Raw genomic sequence first — 24,827 nt, forward strand, 5'->3', positions numbered from 1 at the left:
ATCAGTATCAGTCATGGCCTCCAGGTATGTTTATTAAAACAAAGTATGAAAAGAAAGTCTGCCTGATTGCTCAGTAGCTGAATGGATGAGGAGATGTAAACACGTGACAGGCTGTTCAAACAGTGCAAGGTCAGTAAACCTACACACTTACATATTTCATTCCTTTCTTTCTTTCCATCCTTTTAGCATGGAATAGACTCAGAACAGAAACAGAACAAAAACAATTAGTCAGCGCATAATACTTGGGAATTTCATGGCGAAATTTGGGATTAGGAAAGGATTTATTAGGAGAGGAACAAGAAGAAGACTGTAAGCTACTTTTGTAATAGCTGACTAACATATGTTTTATTTTAAACTCAATTCATAATGTTCCACAGACTGATTCACACACACCTGACTTGTTACACTGGTTTGTGGAAGGACAGAGTTACAACACAAACATGCAATGAAGTTTAACATAAACCCAGTATTTCAGCGTACAAACGTGTTGACACAACATGGCAGTGCTCCAAGAGTCCAGCAGGTTATAAGACCTGAGCTGCCTGTCCTTAATGAGCATTCGTAACTGCTATTCACAAGCCAGTGGGTTTCAATTATATAAATTATTCAATACAGTGTGTGGATCTTACACTCTAATAATTAAAATAAACTCAGACAGACATGCCTTAACACACTTTTAATTTTTGTCTCATATTAAGTTACCAGTTAAGCGAGTTACACAGAGGTGGGAGTAAGTCACACATGTGCAAGTCACAAATAAGTCTCAAGTCATGAATGTCAAGTCAAAGTCAAGTCGAGTCTTTTTTTAATATTTGTCAAGCAAGTATCAAGTCTCAAATTTGCAACTTAAGTCTGACTCGAGTCAAGTCATATGACTCGAGTCCCCCATCTCTGAGCGAGTATCTTTTTTTATAATCTTTTGTCTCGCCTTTGTTTTACGTGTCTCATTTTTAGTAAGCCATGTAAAGGTTGTGGTTTAAGGTACTTTGTTTGTGGTTTAAGGTTTAAGACACTTTGTCATATTAAGAAAAGTGCTATAGAATTAAATATCACCTACTTTTTTACTTACATATTTCCCTAATGACTCTCACAGGCCCAATTTAATGAATAAGCCTGAATGTTTTCGTATTTGCTGAGCTTTGCTATCTGACATCCTCCTTCTATCAAAAGCTTCATTGTAATATAATATCTAGTAAGCAGTGTGTATATGCATTTTTCCCCTTACTTTCTGGTTTCCTAGAGTCCAAAGCAGCACTACAGGGTCTTAAACAGTGTGTGTTAGGAATGTGTGTGTGTGTGGGCAGTGAAGGATTTTCCTCACAGCGTTAGTTAAAGGTGTTTGTGCTAAGTTCAGTTAAATCGTATGTAGTAAAAGCAAAATGCACTAAATGCTTAAATTACCTTATTACAGTGGATAAGTATTTTTCTTTTCTTTATAGTAGTAGTAGAAGGCAAATGGCTAGCATGAAGAGACAAAGACATTAGCACAGAGAGAGGAGAGAGAGAGAGAGAGGGAGAAAGAGCTCAGCTACAACCTGTGCTTCATCTTGTTTTCACCTGTCCTACTGCTAAATGTCACAGATCAACTGCAGTCCAAAATGGCTTTATTACAATGGTGAGAAGTAAGTTAAACCCCTGCTGGTGTGCCAGCAAATGCCAAGGAACTTGGAGCAGCTTGTTTGTAACCATAGCATATTAGCATACAAATGTTAATATGTTGAAGACGTAATTAAACATACACACCGCTGCACTGTGCATGAATGCAAGGTATTTTTGATTCCCAATGAGAAAATAGTCAGACTCAAGCAATTACATGAGTCATTTTTTTTTTTCATATTTACCAAAATATTTCAGGTCCAAAATTCCTTTCAATCTTTTCAAAATTTCATTTGGATCGAGCTCAAACATCAACTCGGGTGTTCACATTCAATTCGGTTTATTTGTATAGTGCTTGTTACAACTGGCATTGTCTCAAAGCAGCTTTACAGAAGTATAGAAAGAGAATAAACATCAGAATGTTTAAAAATAAGTTACTGTTTTGGTCTAACATCTATCCCTAATGAGAAATCCTACATAAACGGTGGCAAGGAAAAACTCCCTGAGAAGATATGAGGAAGAAACCTTGAGGGGAACCAGACTCTGAAGAGAACCCATCCTCATTTGGGTGACACTGGACAGTAAATAACACAAATGTACATAATATCCTTTCTACAACAGTTCATAATGGGACATGAAGTATTTTCAAACCGATTTAGTTATCAGTCTGATTACGGGTTAATAGGATGCATGTTAAACCTACTGATAGACTGAGAGACTTAAATGACATTGGATGTTGTGTTAGTGCTGCCATCTGGCTGAAACTGTCAAGGATGTCACTGTGTACCAGTAAAACAAATCTTTTACATACTGCGTGTGTAATAAGGATATTAATGAAATGGTTATAGTGTTCACATAACATACAAGTACAGATAATACCATGGCCAAACATTTCCATGTGTACATTTTGAGATATGTTTTATGGTTGTAAAGGTGAAATTTGTATTTTTAAAAAGTAATCTAGTATTAATGACAATAATGAATAATAAAATAATGACAAAGCCATGACTCACAATATCAGCACACTATAGATTTGGCTGCATTTCTTTATTTCAGGCTTCACCAGAAATCCCTGAATATTAGCTTCATTCCCAGCTGAAACTTTTTCCTTAAAAGGCATTATGCAAAGCATGCATAGTTTCAACATGAGATATGGGGTCAAGAGTTGTTTTAACTGACAAGATGATTAGGAGAAAAGGAGGAAAATGTATGTTTTTAATGCACTTGTAATTTCTCTCACATGCAGCAGAGGGCTCTAAAACAACCAACTGCTTCTTTAAAATAAGATAGCAAATGGGAAAGAGAAAGCATACAATGCAAAGTCTGAGGAAACCATTCTTTATGTATAATAGTTTATGCCAAGCACTGTTATATTGAGAAAATAACGGTTGCTCTTTAAGTCGTATTATAACCGGAATTCTGCACCACTAATATACAGTAATTGCGAGCTGCGGCTATGAAAGGGATTTTACTGGAAGACATTGCCCTTTATTTAGACCACTGTTACAATGTAGTTGATCTTATGATGAGTATACAGTTTAGAGAAGGAGAGAGATATAAAGAGGACAGAGGAAGTGTTTGTTACTTTGATAAGTATAAGATTAGATTGATTAGTTTAATGCGACTGGAAAAAATTAAAGGGATTTAAGAAAAAGATCAAAATGCAGGAGCCAGCAAAATGACAGTATAACTGTGTGTGTGTGTGTGTGTGTGTGTGTGTGTGTGTGTGTGTGTGTGTGTGTGTGTGTGCGTGTGTGTGTGTGTGTGTGTGTGTGTGTGTGTGAAATTTACATCTGTTTATCTGCTGTTAACTTTAATTAAAGTCACTGCAAAAGAATGAAAACAGCAAACATGTTTTTGCTCCATGCAAAGCCAGTTTACATTCAGGTTTTATGAATTTTATACTTTTATTAAATTTAAGTAGGAAGGTGGGCTTACTTCCCATGTCTTGTTTAGAGATAGTTGATCACATGAAGAGAATTTGGCACACATCATTCCCCAGTGAGTGCATTCTTCTGGCAATCTCAGCTGGAAGAGTTGCACTGTGTCTGTGGAGGAGGCATGTGTTAGCATTCACCCTCCCAAACTGGCGGCTATAATATAATTAGGGAATTGCAAAATGGATGGGAATGACCAACAGCTAATTTTGAGGAAATAATATTTTAAAAAAAATTATTATGCATTTGAAAATGATCAAGGAAAATATGGCAGATTGTTCATTTCAGTACATCCAGCTGAAAGAAGCCAGGCAATATCAGAAAACATCACAGACACAGTGCCCATATCTCCTTACAGCCATCGCTTTCAATTGAGAAAAAAAGAACCACATAGAACTACCAAGCTCACATCAATTGCCAGAACATATGCAACATGACCTTCAATTCAAACCCCCAATAATTACAACACAATCTTTCACAGAACCAATATTACAACTTAGAAACTACACCACATGGGACTCCACACTGCCAAGACATAATAGATGTTTGTTTTCATGCTTTCTGGTTTCGTCATTACATCCAGAATTTTCAAGATCCTCAACGTCTGCATCTCCATAAGCTCCATTATTACTTTTTGACATCTCCACATTACACAACACTCAAACATGAAAGAAAGAAAGAAAGAAAGAAAGAAAGAAAGAAAGAAAGAAAGAAAGAAAGAAAGAAAGAAAGAAAAACTCAACATAAATACTCAACATGCAATCATTACCTACAGAAAAGTATTTAATAATATATATATATATATATATATATATATATATATATATATATATATATATATATAGAGAGAGAGAGAGAGAGAGAGAGAGAAAGAGAGAGAGAGTGAGTGAGATCACACAGCTTATGGTTAACACAATTAAAGAATTTGTGCATCAGAAATTATTTAAGGGAAGGTCATTTTTATGCTTTGCATTCTGACTGATCTTAATGCAGTTTATCGTTGTATCTGTAGTTGGCTCCTGTAGTGCTGGAGAACAGTCCTCTAAACACACAAGCCATTATTTCAGTTGTCATTAGCTGAAGGCAGACAGTGTATATGGCACCATGTGACTGAACATTTTGCTGGTGGGAACCGAGTGACCCATGACATTGGTTGGGTTTGGGTCTAGGAAGGCCTAGAAAGGCCTAGGAAGGCCAAATCCTACAACCCAAAAAACCCAACCACACCCATGACCTCACCTTTCTGCACGAAGGTGCCTGGTCCATCATTGCAGGGATTCTGTGGCAGCTCATAACCCACTTCTGTAATGTTCTGCAAGCTCATCAGACATGTCACATCTTTGGAATGCTATGTATACAAAAGCTTTTCCAGTACCCACTAATACAGACTAATACTCTGACAGTTGTAACAGAAGAGTGGGACAAAATTTCCAAGCCACAATATGATAACACAATATGATGGACACTATGTAAAGATAACCATTAATAGCTCATGAATCGATTTCCTTGTCAACTGTTGTCATGGATGTGTTGTTTTTAGTATTTAAGCTAATCATTATGCAATAACGGCATTTGGCAGACACACCTATCCAGAGCAACTTACATTCTTACATTTACATCATCACTTACATTTTATATAACGGAGCAATTGAGACTTAAGGGCCTTACACAAGCGCCCAGCAGTGGCAGCTTGTTGGTCCTGAGGTTCAACCTTCTGATCAGCAGGCCAATGCCTTAAACTCTGAGCTACCACTTGCCTGTATGATTAGGCTGTGATTTATGTAACTACATAGTCTCAAGCATTTGAAAACATAAAAAGCAAAAGACACTGACCTAATTAGTGTTTCATGCACATTTCAGTTTCTAGGCTTAAAAGTCATACAGTGCTTCCATTGCCTTGGTGTGTGTGTGTGTGTGTGTGTGTGTGTGTGTGTGTGTGTGTGTGTGTGTGTGTGTGTGTGTGTGTGTGTGTGTTGATGCAGTAGGTGGCGACAGAGTATTCTCAGATTTTGGACAAGGCCTGCAGATAAAGCTTTGAGAATCCTGAGGCTTCAACAATGAGGCTTTTGAAGCTTTTTAGAGCTGCTGGCCAGCAAATTTCTGCTCTCTGCAGAGTAATGTGATCAACCTCACACTGCTGCTGGGACTGAGTCAGGACTTTGTTATGAAGAAATAAAAACATGAAAAACTTGAGTGAAACGAGGATTGTGGGAGGATGTAAGACAAAATATTTTTGAACAGTGCTAGTTCTTATTATTAACATATATTTGTTCATAAATAACACTAGTTAACACATTGTGTGTGTGTGTGTGTGTGTGTGTGTTCCCAGTCTGCCTTAAGGTTCTTCTGTGCTCTAATACAATGTGTCTCTGTAAGTCTTTGGCATACAGTCAGAAATGGTCTGATTAGAGTAATGGGACTACAGATACACAGAGAGAAAACCTTTTAATTATCTATACTCACCTCTACTGCCCCGCTTCATTATTCCTACATTATGTCTCTGTAATTATGCACAATGTTCAAAACTCGGATTCTTTAAAGCAAGGACAATATGACACAATAGGTACACAAGCCTCAAGTGTCACCCAAATGAGGACGGGTTCCTTCCAGGTTTCTTCCTTTTCCATCTAAGGGAGGTTTTCCTTGCATCAGTCACCTCAGGCTTGCTCATTGGGGATAAATACAAACACATTTAAATATAAGTCTAACATAATTCTTGAATATTTGTCAAAATCATTGTATAATGTTAACCTTTTTTGTTGAATTTGAACAAGCATAGTGTCTAAATCTCTGAAATATGATCCGAGGTAGCCGGTTCCCACACTGGTCAGCACCTGTGTGAATAAATGTGGACATTTAGCTGGGAAGGGAACACCTGTTGTGGAAATATGGAGAAAAGGGACTGACATTCACAGGTGCTGAAAAGCACAAACACAAACTCAAACATCATGATGGAAGGTGCTTGAAATTACTTGTTTTTCAGGCTTATTTGCTAAAAGAATGCTCTACAAATGGGGTGTCCAATATTATCAGGAAAGGTCTGGTGTGGGTTCAGGTTTTCATACCAGCCAATTAGAAGCCACACCTGAGTCTCTGAAAAAGCAAGAACAACTGATTAAACAGGTGGAATCAGGGGTAGATCCTGCTTTATTGGAATGAAAACCTGCACCCTGCATGCTGGTACTTTGTAGATTAGATTTTACACTGCTAATCTAAAACATTTAGAATACTATCATATACTAGACTATAGTTGTATATTATTTAATAATGTTCATTTCTGTATAAAAAAGTACTGAGAGATGTTTGTTTGCTTCATCTGCCATTCCTAGTCACTTGTGTAGAGATGTGTGTGTGTGTGTGTGTGTGTGTGTGTGTGTGTGTGTGTGTGTGTGTGACAATCCACAGCATTTTCAAATACAATCAAAGGTGATTCTTCTTAGTAGGCTATCTAAGGCTGTTCACAAAAAAGTTATGAATGAAGAAGAACCAAATGATCCTTGAGACTGTAGCTATGTGAGTCCGTAGGCCTTTGTGTCTCCATTACTTCACTTAAACCTTATCATGAATGATATCACCTTAATCTTTTTCATAAACACCTTCAAACCTAGGGGCAATTTATAATAGTCGAACAAGCTACTGGAATGTTTAGGGAGGTGGGAGGAATCAGGAGTAACCAAGAGAAAACCAACACAAAGAAACCTAAGCTCAGGAAAATACCCTATAGCTGTAAGGCAGCAACCCTCCCCATTGTGCTTTCTATCACTTTATCTGATCAACACATTTTAAGGCTCCACATTTCAGAGATCTATATGTCAATGCATCACCAAATGTAGCTGATGCATAAATGTGTTTTATAACCGCTGTGGCTCCTGTATTATACAGTACATGCATCATGGCTACTTGACCAGCTGTTGCTTGATTTTTGTCATTGTTTTGATTTTTTGTGTGTATTTGTGCTTCATCTGGGCATTTTGGCATGGTTTGATATCAGTCTGTTTTATCTCTCTCTCTCTCTCTTTAAAAAAAAAAGCATATACTCTGATGCACCTCTTGTTGATTGACATAACACAGCTCTATCACCTCAAGACACAATTTTTAAAACATGCTGCTAGGAATTATGCTTTATACCATTCATTACTTGGCAACAAAAGCATGCAGAGCATCTGCTTAAATACCAGGGAGTATGTCAGTACTCCTCAGATTGAATCTCTATCAGATATTGGCCTAAACCCAGAGCTCTGACTAGTCTCATACTGGAAATGGTGTAGTATGTGTTGGAATCCTGAGTTTTGGTAATTGTTTCTAATTTAAGTTTGAGAACTTGGAAGATTTTTATTATTTAAAAAAATGATGTCTGATTTTGTCACACCTTGGGCTTTGATGGAGCCCTTTAAGGCACTGAATAAAGTCAATAACTGAATGTTGATTTAATTAGAACTGGTCAGACGTGTAGATTAAAACTTCAGAATGCATTCGGTGTTTAGATTCATTATGAGTTATTAAAACATCCTCAATCATCAGGAAGTGAAGACAGGCATGACTAGTCAAGTGATCACTGCTAGGTGCCGGAGACCTTTGTATACGTGTGTACACAGATAGTAAGAGTAAGAATGTTGATACCTACTACAAGTGCAAGAATAAAAATGGGCATGTAGTGTAATGTCTGGGTGAATTGTCAGGTTTTGGTGAACTGGTGCCAATGAAGTGAAGCAACTGGCAATGTTCTTGTTGAAACCAATACAGAGCCAAATAAGTGGCGACTGGAGACTTTATAGGGAGCAAAAGCAAGGATTTGGAGTATTTTAGGAATTTTTTCAAGTCTTTTTCCCTAGTGAGAATTTAAGCCTTGTTTGATTTCAGCAATGCTACAGACAAGGAAAACAGGCTATTAAAGACTGATTCGGACAATCTCTCTCTCTGATTTCTCTCTGTCTCTCTCTCTCTCTCTTGATTTCTTTTTCTCTCTCACTGTCTGTATCTCTCTCTCCTTAATTCTCTCTCTCTCCTCTGAATTCTCTCTCTCTGTCTCTCTCTTCTCTGTATCTCTCTCTCTCTCTCCTGTGATTTCTCACTCCTCTGATGTCTCTCTCTCTCTGTCTCTCTCTCTTCTCTGATTTCTCTCTGTCTCTCTCTTCTCTGATTTCTCTCTGTCTCTCTCTCTCTCTGATTTCTATTTCTCTCTCTCTCTGGCAGGGTTGAGTAAGTTGAAATCACGCTTTTTTTTACCCTTCACTGCTCCGCCATAGAAACAGAACCCGCCTCTGTGTGAGAAAAGGAAAGTAGCAGAGTGACAAACTGTAAACGATAGAAGACGAAGAAAAGAAGGGAAGAAGAAAGAAAAGCAGCGACTCCCTCGTCTGTTCGCTTTTCTCTCTCACTTCCTCAACTCCCCGTCTCTCTCTCTCTCTCTCACACACACACACACACTCTTCTCTCTCTCTCTCTCTCTCTCTCTCTCTCTCTCACACACACACACACACACTCTGTCTCTCCGTCGTTCACAAGGAAAGAAAATGAAGGGAAAGGAAGGACACTTCTCCGTGCGCGTCGGAGTCGAGTGAAAGTTTGCCGAAGGAAAGAGGAAGCAGCAGCAGGACGCAGACGGGAAGGAAAGTGTGAACTACGCGGATGAACCGAGCCTGTGGAGTTGTACACTGTAACACACTGTACCGGACTGTAACACACTGTACCGGACTGTAACACACTGTACCGGACTGTAACACACTGTAACCAGCTCGCCTGCTCGTTAATGTGTGACTCAGTGCTGAGTGACTTTCGCACACTCGCTCCTCTTTATTTCACACACTCAAGTTCGTGCGGTCATCACCGGACTCGAAAACTCGCTTCAGGATCCCTCTCAGGAGTGTGTGTGTGTATGTATGTGTGTGTGAGTGAGTGAGACAGTACTGTGGACCTGACGAAGACGAGGACAGGCTGTTATTGCAGCCATGGCCGGGGCGAAACCGGGAGTGCACGCGCTCCAGCTCAAACCGGTCTCCGTGCACGAACTCCTCAAAGGGGGAAGCAAGTTTATCAAATGGGACGAGGTAAGCAGAGAACATGTGTGTGTATGAGTTCTGTGTAGTGTCCTTTCTGAGTGATTGTCATGACTCCTGCCTGTATGTTAGAGTAATTGGGGAGGTCATTGGAGGCGCATGAGTGACAGCTGAGTGCTAATGATCTCAACGCTCTAATGTTGTGTTCAACACAGATTCCTGTCCAACAAGTTTCCCTTACATGCACGTTTCTACCTCCCTACATACTACACTACACTACACTACACTACACTACACTAAACCACACTTCACTACACTACACCACACTACACTACACTACACTAAACTACACTACACTACACTACACTACACTAAACCACACTACACTACACTACACCACACTACACTAAACCACACTACACTACACCACACTTCACTACACTACACCACACTACACTACACTACACTAAACCACACTACACTACACTACACCACACTACACTAAACCACACTACACTACACTACACCACACTTCACTACACTACACCACACTACACTACACTACACTACACCACACCACACTACACCACACTTCACTACACTACACCACACTACACTACACTACACTACACCACACCACACTACACTACACTACACTACACTACACTACACTAAACCACACTACACTACACCACACCACACTACACTAAACCACACTACACTACACTACACCACACTTCACTACACTACACCACACTACACTACACTACACTAAACCACACTACACTACACTACACCACACTACACTAAACCACACTACACTACACTACACCACACTTCACTACACTACACCACACTACACTACACTACACTACACCACACCACACTACACTACACTACACTACACTACACTACACTAAACCACACTACACTACACCACACCACACTAAACCACACTTCACTACACTACACACTACACCACAATACACTACACTACACTATACAATACACTACACTATACACTACACTACACTACACTATACACTACACTACACCACACTACACTAAACCAAGCCCAGACCACACTACACTACACTACACTACATTACACTACACCACACTACATTAAACCAAGCCCAGACCACACTACACTACACTACATTACACTACACTACACGACCCTACACCAGGCCCAGACCACACTACACTACACTACATTACACTACACCACACTACACTACACCAAGCCCAGACCATACTACACTACTCTACATTACATTACACTACACCACACCACACCACACTACACTACACTACACCAAGCCCAGACTACACTACACTACACTACATTACACTACACCACACTACACTACACTACACCAAGCCCAGACCACACTACACTACACTACATTACACTACACCACACTACACTACACCAAGCCCAGACTACACTACACTACACTACTCTACATTACACTACACCACACTACACTACACTACACCACACCACACTACACTACACTACACCAAGCCCAGACCACACTACACTACACTACATTACACTACACCACACTACACTACACTACACTACACTACACTACTCTACACTACTCTACATTACACTACACCAAGCCCAGACTACACTACACTACACTACACTACACTACTCTACACTACTCTACATTACTCTACACCACACTACACTACACTACACCAAGCCCAGACCGCACTACACTACACTACACTACACTATCCTGTCCTATCCTACCGCACACAACACGCTGCTTGGTCACAACAGAGCCACTTTGATTTGATCTCTGAAAACTGTGATTTTTCAGGGATTAAGAGGGAATTTAGAAAGTGGAGAAGCAGTATTTCCTTTATAAACTTTAATCTGTGGAATCAGTGCTGTTTAATTTATGTAGTATTGTTTTATACATCTATATATAAATAATCCACCTGTCTTTCTGTGTTTAGGGTATAACTACATGTTGTTGACTTCTGTCAGGACATTTATACATTTTTGGTACTTGTCGGTTTTACAAGCTTCTGATATGGTGTTTGTAGTATTGAAAGGTTTCAAGTAAGAGAATGATCTTTGTTTAAATTTTATGATAAAACATCTACACTCAGGGATAGCATGATGGTGTGGCAGGTGGAGATGCCACCTCACAGCTCTGGGGTCCAACTTTCTGTCCTGATCTCAGTATGAATTTACATGTTCTTCTTGTGTCAGGAATTCTCCAGGTTTTCGTTTCCTTCCAACTCCCAAAAACATGTCCAATGACGGCTTGGCGGAGCTAAATGCTCCTAAATGTGAATATGTATTCATGGTGCCCTGAGATGCACTGATTACACCTGCCTTACACCTAGTGTTCCTGGGATAGGCTCCAGATCTGCTCCTGAAGATAAATGAATGAATGAATGAATGAATAAATGAATGAACAACTGCATAGAATGATGTAATAGATTTGACAACATTTCTATAATCGATCTTCAAAATGTTACCTGTTATTTCTATTGTTAACATAATATTATTGTAGAATTCTTACATTTCTGTCTTATTATAATACCAAAGTTGAGACATGCTCGTTGTTCATCTTACTTCTATATGAACTTTTTGAAAAATATTATCAGTATCTTTAGACATCTTCCACTTAATTTCTAGCCTTCTTGTACCAATTATCAAAATGTATACATATGTAATTGCTTGTGTTTTCTTCATATTGAGAGGTTTCGTTTTTTATTGTTCAGAAGGTTTTCAGGTAATAAATCTGTTTCCTCTTATAGCGTTGTAACTGCTGTCTGTGGCAGTTGACTTGAAGGAAGCCTGAAGGATAGGATTGTGTAAGAAGATGTTGAACTGCAGAGTTTGTACATCTCACCAGATCATAGTCTCATTAATAATTAACTGTACAAGCCATGATTGTACATGAATTGCTCGCCTTAATGTATTTGCAATGTCTATTACTATGTTTGGGCTTCTTAGCAGACATACATGACTGGACATTTTTACTGGACAGTGCACTATAATATGATAACAGATGCACAATTCCATATTTCATTGTTATTTCATTGGTATCTACTGTGCTAATTGTAGCTACTCTTCTTGCCAGAGTACAAAGCCTATGCTTGCAGTCTAGAAAATTTTAGATTTGTCATTGTTCTGCAGCACAAACATTACTATCTGCAATGATCCTCCAAATATCAATTGCATGTGTGTTTATTAGCAATTGATTTGTTACAGACAAGTAAAAGCGACTCATTTACGATTGCTTCCAAGGAATAACTGAGTTTCTACACAATTCATTGTGTAAAAGCATGCACCTTTGTGGCTGTCCTATAGCATGACATCACACTGACCTTTAGCGCCACACAGCATCTGGTGATGCTTACTAATCTGAATGTTTTCAAAATCTGTTGTTCTCTGGTTCAAGGGACTGTTAACATTAGCATTAACGCTATATAACTTTAGCAGTGAAATCATGCGGCGTTCACTGGAGGTTGTGAAGTGGTGACGTCATTCCCCAGCATTACCTTCAATTTTGCATTCAGGGCGATGTGAAGAAACAAAAGCAGGGTGAATTTTCCACTGTGAATGTTTTTCAGGCAATAATATCAAAGATACCATGTAGACTGGGGGAAAGGAGAATATAGCTAGCTAGGCTACATTCCAAAGCACCTACTATTGTTGTTGTATGAAGAGGGTGGTGCACTATTTGAAGCAACAAAGGTGGCATATTATTCGTACATACTATTTAGTGTGATGTGGTGTGGGAGTGGGGGGGTTGGCAGGGGCAATGCGGTGCAGATGGTGCTTCACAGCTCAAGTCTCCTTGGTCCCATCCTGAACTTGAGTCACTGATCTGTGCAGAGTTTCACATGTGTTTAAGTGGGTTTCCTCAGGGTTCTTCGGTTTCCTCCAACTTGCCAAAAACATGCTGGTAGGTGAATTGCCTACTTGGTGTCAGTGAGTGTGTTTACACCTCTTTATGCCAGGGTTACTGAAATAGGCTCCAGATCCATCATGGCACTGAATAGATGAAAGTGTTTACTGAATACAAACGAATGACTGAAAATCATTGTGATGTGATTTGAAAACTAGCTCTTGTAGGATTTTTGTTCTTTTCTAAAATGGCTTGAGTGATGATTCATCAATGCACTTTACTCTTTCTAGACTTAACCCATATCTCCCTATTCAGTACTTTTGGAACCTGGGAGGAAAATTTGGCATCGGTACTGGGTTATGGCATGACTGAGCAAAACATTATTGATATGTGTCCAGCAGAACGGTACAGACTCTCAGCACAACACACACTTATACACACAAACACACACATGCTCACACGCTCTTCACACCTTACATCCAGCTGTTGGAACATTTAATGGAATGAACAGATGCAGGCTAATGGATTCACAAGCTAATGGGTGTACACGTCTTGAATTACTCGTTGTTCTGCTGAATGTAATGAGCATGTGGTCAAATTCAATCTTCATTTTGCAGTAATTGCCTAATGTTCCATCACAGGATACAGTATCCTCGGGATGCTGTTTAAAGAAATGACATGATTGCTTGTGACTGTTGAATGTCTGCTGAATAGGTTTAAAAGAAAGAAGAAAGCATAAATATCTGAGAGAATTTGACAAGAGCCTAATTGTGATCCCTAAATAACGGGCAGAGATGCAAAATAAATAAGAGATGCCAAAACCTGGCACGCTACAAAAATAGTCCAGAAATGGTTTGAGGAATATGATAAAAAGTTCAAGCTGTTGGCTCCTCAGTCTGATCAAGCATCTATGGGATGTGCTGATCAAATGGGGCCTGATCCATGGAGGCTCCACCTCACAACTTGTAGGAATTAAAGAATCAGCTCAGAATGTTTTGGTGTAACGTCACAGCACGTTTGTGCACTGAAGTCCATGTCTGATGAGTAAGTGTTTTGCTGGCACGATGGGGGCCTAGACAATATTAACCAGGTGGTGTTAATGTAATGGCTGACTGGTGTGTGTGTATATGTGTGAGATATAGATATATATAATGTTTGTGTTTGTGTGTATTGTTTTGACAAACAAACTACTATAACTAACCAGCTAGATGCTTATTTTCACAATAATGTTAGTGTTTGTGTAAAGACTTAACAGAAGATTGAACAATGGTAGCTACAATAAGAGCCTGACTGATTCTACTCCTTTTGTTGATTTGTGTGTTAGCATGGATTCTGAAGTGGCTATCCTTTGTCTTTTGTTGGACAAAACACACTACTTTTTTAGCGTGTGTGTGTGTGTGTGTGATTGCCTGGCATGATACTTGCATTAATATCTTAAAATTAGCCAAAATTCCCCCCTGGGGGGGAAGTCATGGCCTAATGGTTAGAGAGTCTGACTCCTAACCCTAAGGTTGTGGGTTCAAGTCTCTGGCCGGCCACGACTGAGGTGCCCTTGAGCAAGGCACCAAACCCCCTCAACTGCTCCCCGGGCGCCGCAGCATAAATGGCTGCCCACTGCTCCGGGTGTGTGTTCACTGCTGTGTGTGTGCACTTTGGATAGGTTAAATGCAGAGAACGAATTCTGAGTATGGGTCACCGTACTTAGCCGTATGTCACGTCACTCACTCACTTTTTTAAAAACTAAAAACTGCTTTCCTTGTTGTGTATCCAAGGACAAACTTTATTCAGGAACACTGTAATTCAAGGCCAGGATGGTAAATACCAAGCACGCTATATATCATATCATATATATTATATATCAGTGATCCGGACCTCGTTTACTCTCCGGAGCTGCCTGATCCATCCTGATACCCTACTACTGGTTGGAGTCTCAGCACTTGGAATGCACTTGCTGCTGCTGAGGATGACTCCACATGAATAGACTACAGGTACATGAGAATACTGTGGATGGTATCACAGAAAAAACAATGACGTCTCCATCACAGACCAGTGGATAATTTTAACAAGCCAGATCTCATGTTCAAACTACATGCATTTCCTGGTTGTGAAATTGCACTGCTTTGACCATATAGTACTCATTTATAGAAGAGAAATCATTTATAATCACTACATTCTGCTGTCACCCGTAGAAAGATCTGGTTTCCTTTTTTAGTTTTTTATTGCCACCATCACTTCTGGCTTAAATCTTGAGTCGATATGTTTTTCTATATTTCTGTAAAACTGCTTTGTGACATTGAATAATATACACAGCAACAAATTTGCGTGCTCTGTGATGGACCGACGAAAACTTTTGCCATGATAGCGATCCACCACAGGATCTTCTTAAGATTATAGCGACAACTGAATACTAAGGAACTGATTTCCACATCTCATGTAGTCTCCAGTGTGTAGCGACGATTTCTGTTCTCATGGAGCGTCCATATCTAAACCCTCCTTGGAGCCGTGCTGAAAAACCCTTCTGACTCCACAATCTTCACGAATCGCATTCTCTGGTGCTCTCGGAGGGAATTTGCAGGAAGTATTTTGGCTCGCGATTAACTGTGTGAACCGTAAGAGACAACATGAGGCTTTTTTTCTCCACGGAGCCGAGTGACCGTGAGTCAGACGAGGCGTATGAGGGAGAACGAGGGACTGATGTCAGAGGTGTGAGAGCGAAAAATCAGCTCAAGAGTTGCATCAGGACGGTGAGACAGCAGGAGACTGAAGACAGAGACTGGGCTTTATTGGCCAATCAATCCAGGATTACACCATTTTTGCATAAAGGAACTCTATATTAAGCAAAATCTGTGATATTTGGATCTTTTTTATTTTATTTTATTTAATTTTTTCCCCCCCAGATTTGTCATGTGCCTTCATCACAACACCTTCAAGCCAAAACCCTCTTTGGTTTACCTGCATCACACATGAGTACATTTCTCATCGAAAGTAATTACATGTATGTTTTCAGTGGAAGGAGTTTAAAAACAGAATCTTGTGCTTGCAATTTCTCCAATTCAAGTAGTTTTCCCCAAAAAGCACAAAAAGTGTCACGGTTATTGAAAAAAATCTGCAAAATCAAGCATCTTTGCCCACAAGTGTCACAAAGAAACTTCACAAAAGTGGAATTATTACTTTCCGCATCGTATCAAACGTTCAGTAACGTCTGTAGCTTAAGACTGATCACTGTTAGTAGAATTTTGAGCCGCTTCCCTGTTCTGAGAAAGGAAAAGAGAGTCAGTTTCCTCAAAACTGACTTCTACTCTTGTGCTCTGATGTTGTGTAAAACTCTGTTTGTTGTGTATAAGCGCCATCGTTATTTAGCTCTTGTCTGTAAAGACAAGTGTGTTTCATTAACCACCCTGAAGAAATGTGACCTGTAGGTTCCACATCCATGCTGTTATTTGATTTTGAGAGAATTTTATTGTGTGTGTGTGTTGTCCAGGGCTGAGCGTGTAACACTGTGCTTTAGTCTCTTTGTGTAGCTGACACGATGCTGTGACGATGTCTCATGAGAAGCGAACCTTCTCGTGTATGTACGAGTCTTTCTTGTTTGGGTGTGCATGTGATTGTGTACATTTCTCTCCAAATAACTTCCTGATCTAGATTAAATCCAGAGCTGAAACGTTTTTCTCTTTCTCTTTCTCCATCCATCTCTTTCATTCTCCATTGTCTGTCATTCTCATAGTCTCTCACTTTCTTGTTTCTCTCCCCTGTCTCTTGTCTTCTTGGATCTCTTTCTATCCTCATCTTTCTCTCTCTCTCGCTCCCCCCCCCCAGGTGTTGATCTTCAAGTATCTTTTTCTCCCTCTCAATTCTGTCTCTTCATCTTTTATCTGTATCTCTTACTCTCCTTGTGTGTTGTCCTTATTGTTCGTCTCTGTCCATGTTTTTTTTTCCCTTCTCTTCATTACCTCCTGTCTCTCTTGTCCACTTCTCCTCTTTCTTTCCTTATGCCTTATGTCTCTCTTCTCCGATTTTTCTTTTTCCAATCTCTCTCTCTCTCTCTCTCTCTCTCTCTCTCTCTCTCTCTCTCTCTCTCTCTCTGTGTTGATATTAGATGAACTGTAGCTGAATTCAGTAAGGTCTTGGTGGTGGCCGCTTGCTTTCGGGTCTTATCTGAGAATGTGTCTGTGTAATTTATTACAGATTATTTATTACAGATTATTTTGCTATGTTTTGATAATGGGATACTCTTGGTGATAAACTAAATATCACTGTACAGTTTCTCACACTAGGTTATTTCTTCCACAGAAAAATGTATATTAATCTCTTGTCAATCCGTTGTACTTGAAAATGTCCTAGGGGAAACAAACACATTGTTAGTTAAATGTCTATCACTGTGAAATGTCTATCACTATTTCACTATGTACTGCAACAGCTATATATGGTTGAAATGACAATAAAAGCTTCTTGACTTGACTTGATCAAAAGGTTTTCAGACTTGGTTAGAATGTTTTCTTTAAGAATGTCTTCGACAACAGAAGAGCGTATTGAAACATTGCTAAGGTTGAGTTACCATGAACATTCGATTACACGCATAACACCAGATGTGTTAACATGAGTTCATTATGTGCGACAGAGACGACTCTGTGTCTGCGCAAAGAAATGACATGAATGTAGATAATGCTTGGAAATATAGTTACGTGTGTGTGTGTGTGTGTACAGGTACAAACACATGTACACATGCCTGAAATAACATTCAGATAATATGTTTGAAGACACTCCTGCCTTCTTAGCATGTACTGTATAACAACCTGCTCGGACATGGTGTGTGTGTGTGTGTGTGTGTGTGCTATGTACAAGTACAGGAGATCAATGTACACTGCACAGACGTACACAGTACTACATACAGTGCATGTGTGATGTGTGCACACATGTGTACAGTACAGTACAATCACTCACAAGAGTAGAATAAAGTGCAAGAGGATAAATCAATTACGTAAAAGTTGCCAGTGATCAAATCCCATTTTAGCCCCGTTTGTTTGTCTGCATTTCTCTGACCCAGACCGCAGATCAAGAAAATGTTTTTTGGTGTTCGTAGCAGCACTTAAACTCCGCAGGGCTCATGACAGAAGAATTTTTAAATCCACCTCTTCACATAAGATGAACAGGTGACCAGAGTCTCTGTCTTACCAACACAGAGCTGCTTTTCTGGGACAACGCACCCAGTGTGCTCTCATCTGGCTGACAGAACGCCACAGACAGGCAGCATGCAGCTAAATAAATATCTTTTATTTTAAGATCAGTGCAGTGAGTTGTTTGACCTGCTGTAAGTCAGCAGCAACATGTATAAATTGCAGACTATTTACAGAATTACAAAAGGCTAACAGCGCTCGTGAAATGAAGCTTTAGACTGGAATTCTAGGCACCTGATTGACCACAAAATAACCATGTTGCACTTTATGGATCTTTAGACACTTTGGTTAACGGCTCTTTGTTGGATATTTTGGTTGTTATGTTAGAAGCTCGTTTGCTTTTCTTCACTATCATGGCTGCTGATTTGATGCCACAAACTAGTGTTATTGTTGTTAGCATTGTTAACACATTAAGATTAGCTCAGTTGTTAAGAACCTTGACTACTGACCAGAAGGTTGTGAGCTCAAATCCAGCACTTTATTTCCTTGTCACTGCTGGGCACTTGAGCAAGACCCTAAACCTTCAGCCTTATCTGGATTTTATTTTTGCGATTGTTCCCCAAAATGCTTCATTTAGCAGCTTTTTTTTTTTGCCCAAAAATTTTGATGTTTCTTGTGTTTATTTTTTATTTTTTTTAACCTTGCGTAATTGCAGGCACGGGATTCTTCAGTTTAAACTCAAAAAACCTTTGAATACACAAACAGTACGTAATGACTGTACTCATGTTTGACACGCGAGATGACGTGACATGTTCTGTAAAAATCTGTAAATAACATGCTGTAATTTAGAAAAATCTCCTCAGAATTTCATGACTATTTCGTTCATTTATCTGATTATAAAATCACAAAACATCCGAGCAGAACTGTCTCTCTGCCTCTGAGATAAAAGTCCCTTCGGATAAGGGCGTGTGCCAAACTCTGTAAATCTATGATTTGCTTTTCCCCAGAAAAGCATCATTAATCACGGAGACAAACTAAATTAACGGAATAGATTAGACCGATTTAGACAGCGCCTAGTTGAGGATTGAGGTTTTAAACCTTGTTAGCACGTTTAAAGGGTTTTGCTGACTGTGAGAGCAACCTGTTTTTTACAGGAATGTCCTGAGAAATGTGGGACAGGTGGTCATCTTATCTCTGTGGCTCATCTGCTCCTGACATGTGACCTGACCGGTCAGACCAATGCTCACTAACGTACAAGTGTTATGAAGAAGCTGGCTTCAATAATAATAATTCTTCTTTTTCTTTTTCTTTTTCTTCATCATCTTAGTCTTAGTCTTCGTTGTCTTCTTCTTCATAGTAGTAGTAGTAATAGTAATAGTAGGAATAATAAAATTATTTCATATTCAAAATAATTTTCATTTCAAATTATTTCATATATAATAATTATTTCATATTCACTGATGTTATTTATGTTGTTGTGTGTATTTTTTTTTTTTTAAATACATCTATTGTTTGTCCAAAAGTGTACATGGACATCTGACCATCGCTGGCCTTCTTTTGGCGTTTAAAACATTGCACGCGGACATTATTTCCAGTTTAATTTGAACAGGTTACAATTCAACGTATACACACTGGCACATGACCCTGTGACACTCATTGCTCAATACAGCCACGGACGTTTGTCTCGTTTGTGTCACTGGTAGAACACGTCCCCTGCGTGTGTAGCACAACCCTGTTGTCCCTGACATGGTGCACATTCTCATGCTTGGTCTACTCTAGTTAACAGAACTGCACTTGGTTACAGATAGATCGATCGAGAGACAGAAAGGACAGTTGGCACTTCACAGTATTAAAAAAAAAGGCACGCTATGTTCCATGTTAATGTTTTGTTCCATGTTAATACCTTAATAAATCTAGTCTAATTAATGAATTATTAATGATCAGTAGTAGATCTGACTATAATTCTTCTTCTTATTATTACTACTCCTACTTCTACAAATTATAACCATTTACCATTTTTAAGCCTTAAGAAATCTGCCAATAGAAAAAGCGTAAGAATAAAGCGTACAAATATTTTATTCAATATTATAATTCAAACTTCAAATATTCTAATAAGAAATGTAAATAAATTGTGTAGATGTTTCGAATCGATTCAAGATTTTATCACTCCTCCTTCCCCCTCCCTCTCCCTCTGCCCTCCTCAAGTGTTTACCTCGTCCCCCTCACGCATCCTGTTTATGGCCAGGACAGACGTACACACTACATAACTCCTATTCCACAATACGCACATATGTCCCAAAGATGTGCTGTTTTATGTGGTACGGCTTTTCCCCAGGCTGTACCAAGCATCACGTATGAAAGCGGTAGGTCCAGTACACGCAAACATGGTCTGTGCTGGCTTGGCTCGTCTCAGGAGGAGATTTCGTGCCACAGCTTTGAAAAGCTGTACTTCCAAAAGCAGACACTTGCTTTTAATCATCGCTACGAATTGATTTTGCATTAAACCAAACTCAGAAATGGGATTTGCATGGAATTACGAGGCTTTTGCCCTCTGCATATTAAATAAAACAGGTTAAAACCATGGGCACCTCCTTGAAAGCTACCATACTACTATACTATACTATACAGAAGGCAAAAAGCAGTACACCCAAGGAGTAGCCTGAATACATTCTCAGTATTCGTAAAAAAAAAAGAAAGAAGGCGAGAAATAACCAGATGACTAACTGCTTCCTCCATGATTCAGCAGGCAACACGACTGCTGCTGAAGAGCCGTGTGTAAGTGCTATAGGTATTAAACCTTGATCCTTGTGGTTAAACTGTTCTTGTTTAACAACACCTGACTACAATGTTGTCGAAGGTCTAAATAACAGCTGCGGTTTTTGGTTAATCTCATGTTATAGATCACATGACAGGGCCAACATGGTGGTTGTAGTACATCCAGCATGGATGTGGAACCTCCGGTCAGTAGGTACTGTGACGGTACGTGATTTTGGACGTGCGCCTGGTGTTTTTATTAGCAACAAGTAAATCGGTTCCATTAGTGATGCAAAGGATCATATACGGGATATATGTACATTCTCAAAACTCAAAGTTCAGCATTATAGATTTAAACTAACTAATGTGTCTATGTTTTGTGTTGATCGAATAGTAATGCTATTTTGCTATTTTATTGTCGTGTATGAAAGAAGAGAAATGACCTTAAATTATGATTTAAATATTCACACTAATACAATGTATTTTGCTTAGCTTTGGGATAACAGCAGCTTCTCTGTTTTCCGTGTAGGAATTCCGAATTGAGAAGCGTTTTTTCTTTCTCGTTCCAAGTTGAAGTTAGAAATATGTATAATTGCACTAAAGAATGTCCTGAATTACTGATTGATTTCCCTCCCTAATGAAAGGCCTCTTGTTTTTGTGCCTCTCTGGTGTAGCTTAGAGGCCCTGTCTCTGTGAGGCCCTCTGAGCTATTGCTGTGCATTACTCAAGGTGTCTTGCTTGTTGTACATCTTTGTAGGTCTTCGGTACAGCTCGTCCGTGAGGGCCACTGAAGCAGTACTTTGACCCCAACACCTTAAAGATGAGACGTTGCACTTGTACTCTGTGCTTATTTGTGAGTGCCTTTGTATGTGAGAGTACATTGTGAATCTCTAGTGCAGATCGTTCATGAGGCCTTGGAAGCATTGCTTTGTGGTTCTGTGGTGTTGCACATCTGTGAGACTCTCTGAAGCTATACCTGGGGGTTTACAATTATAATTCAACTGTGAGGTGTTCAGAAGTAGTACTTGTGTTGTTCTCTGGCACAACTCATCCCTCTGAAACAGTACTATATGGTTCTCTGGTGCAGCTTGTTCATAAGCCCCTCTATAGCAGTACTTGTGGCGCTCTGATGCAGCTCCTGTAAAAGGACATCTGAAGCAGTTCTGTGTAGTTCTCTAGTGCAGTTCATGTTTGAGGTCCTCTGAAGCAATACATTGAGGCTCTTTGGTGCAGCTCATTAATTGGGACCTCTGAAGTAGCGCCATGCTTCATACCAACTTGCTTGTGGTGCATTTTGGCATTCAGTCACACACGTTTGAGGCGGTACTTTATGGCTGTTTGATGCAGCGCTTAGTGGTTGACTGGTTCAGCTCATCCGATAGGCCGTCGGCTGCAGCAGTTTGTTCCTCAGAGCTCTCAGAAAAATGTTTGTTTGATGCACTCAGTCTGAAAGACTATTAGAAACAGTTCTATGGCCAGTGTTGACTTTTGCTTGTGTGTTAATGAATGTCTCACCACACACAGAAACATGCTAGCGAATACTTGACACAGAGGTGAGAGAGCAAGGGTTTGAAGGGCGGTGTTACAACAAAATGCCACTTTGTCAATCTCAGCTTTCCGCAATTCACATGTGGGTGTGTTTGACCTTTGCACTCTGCCTCCAGGCTTTCCTCTCTACCTCGATTAGGATTGTTGGCTTGTTCCTGAGGGAGACCTGGTACTGTTTGTGTATGGGTGTGTGTTTGTTTTATGCTGCTGGAACGTGCAGGGAGGCTGCAGTAAATCATTGAATTCATGTCATAGCTGCTCAAAGGTCTTGATATCTCCATCTGTCTCCTGTCTTTTTTTTTTTTTTTTTGTCTTTTCATTCTGCCTACACTAGTCTCTACTGTGTATCCTTGTTTTTTCTTTGCTAATGAGTGAAAATATAAATTACGGAGAGTCTTAGCAGTATTCTGTTACAAATGGTCAATAGACAAACTGAAACCCAGCAGGAAACTAAACACACACTCTAAGAAATGGCTTGTTTACCTTCCCTTTTTGTTTCAACATGCCCAGCAATTATAGACTATGAATCTTGCAACTCGGTTCCTCCTCCAGGTCTGTGGCCTTATATGTTCTTGTTCATTTTAAAATGCAGTACATCTCATGTCAAGTATTTATTTATTAATATGAAATATTTATTGCAATCCTTTTTTGCCTCTCTTTCAAGTTGTCTGCTATCGTCATGGTTTGGTCCGTCTGCCGCTGACATTACACCACAGTGTTCGTTTCTGTCGCTACTGTTTGTTGGTATTGTATCTTGTGCACATGTAGCAATAATTCTTGAGAATGAGTCCTATTCTGCTGACCACAAGACACACAGGGCAGCCATGCAGTGCATACATATACTGTACAGTAAAGTAGGAAAACACAGAGGAGATTAAAATAGCAGTGGTTTGGGTTGCATGTATGTGTTAGTTCAGTTTGAGAAGAAGGAATGTAAGATGCAAAATATGAAGCTCTATAACATGTTAAATAATGTTAAACCTTACTCCATGCCTTATAACAATGTGGATAATTGATGTATCTGGAATTGCATTTATTCTGTAATTGCACGTAATTTAAGAAATTGATTCATTGGAGAAATTGATTCATTGGGGAAAGTGATTCATTTGTGAAATTGATTCCTTTGAGCAACTGATTCAGTTGATAAATTGGTTTATTGCAGAAATTGAACTGATTCATTTGAGAAATTTATTCAAGTAAGACAGTAAGATGTGCTGCTAAGTTTACTACAAAAGGAAAGCAAAGGGTTTTGCAGTAATAATGCATTGGTGGGTTGCACTTCCCTTTCTGCACGTTTTCTGGAATTCAAATGCTTTTTTTAATTATGTTTGTAGTTGCATTGTTTTGTTTTGTTTTTTCTTTTTTTAACTAGCATTCAGCTCATGCGGTGGAACTGTTTGGTGCAGAGGTGTGGTTAGGAGGAACCTGGACCTAACCAAAAGATAAACAACTCACTCTTCTTTATTGACGTATTCAATATTGGATCTTCTGGTCCTTTTAACAGGCCTGTCATCTTCTGCCCTGAGCCTGCTAATCACTTTATGAAAGTTTGGATAGACAGAGTTACTAATATTAGTGTTTTGTGACAACTACAGGCTCTTCAAATGAGAAATTGGTCTGAAGCAGGAATTATTAAGTGAAAAAGGACAATCTGAAGTGTCTCTTATCACATCATTACACAGAAATTGTTCTCCTACCAGTGAAGGCTGATTGTGAAATTTGAGTAGAGAGCTGATTTTTCAAGTATTTCGTGTTCCCAGTGTTCCAAAAAACTTCCCCATTAAACTGATCCTACCGGTGTCTGTCGAATCAAAATACAAATGACACAAAAGGACTATGCTTATTCTGTCTATTGTTTTTCTTTTATTTTCTTCAGAGCCATTCTGAGAGGAAAAGATGATCAAGCATGTTGAGCAGTAGCTCAATTCTTTAAGATGGAAGGTCACGAGTTCTTAACCCTGCCTAGATAAATGAGTAAAAAGTAAGTTGCTCAGG

At 39.4% G+C, this 24,827-nt stretch overlaps 1 protein-coding gene across 2 annotated transcripts in view; it reads left to right on the forward strand.

The window, feature by feature from the left end:
* Nucleotides 1-8,711: 8,711 nt before the first annotated feature.
* Nucleotides 8,712-24,827, forward strand: part of plcb3 (phospholipase C, beta 3 (phosphatidylinositol-specific)) — a 66,018-nt gene continuing 49,902 nt past the window's right edge. Inside the window, exon 1 of one of the 2 annotated variants that reach the window (XM_060874669.1) lies at nucleotides 8,712-9,580. In XM_060874669.1, coding sequence (XP_060730652.1) covers nucleotides 9,482-9,580 — 99 coding nt within the window. In that variant the 5' untranslated portion in view covers nucleotides 8,712-9,481. The remainder of the gene's footprint in view (nucleotides 9,581-24,827) is intronic. The other variant, XM_060874670.1, reaches the window with a different exon arrangement.

The sequence above is a fragment of the Tachysurus vachellii genome, chromosome 7 (assembly GCF_030014155.1).
Source record: "Tachysurus vachellii isolate PV-2020 chromosome 7, HZAU_Pvac_v1, whole genome shotgun sequence".
NCBI lineage: Eukaryota > Metazoa > Chordata > Actinopteri > Siluriformes > Bagridae > Tachysurus > Tachysurus vachellii.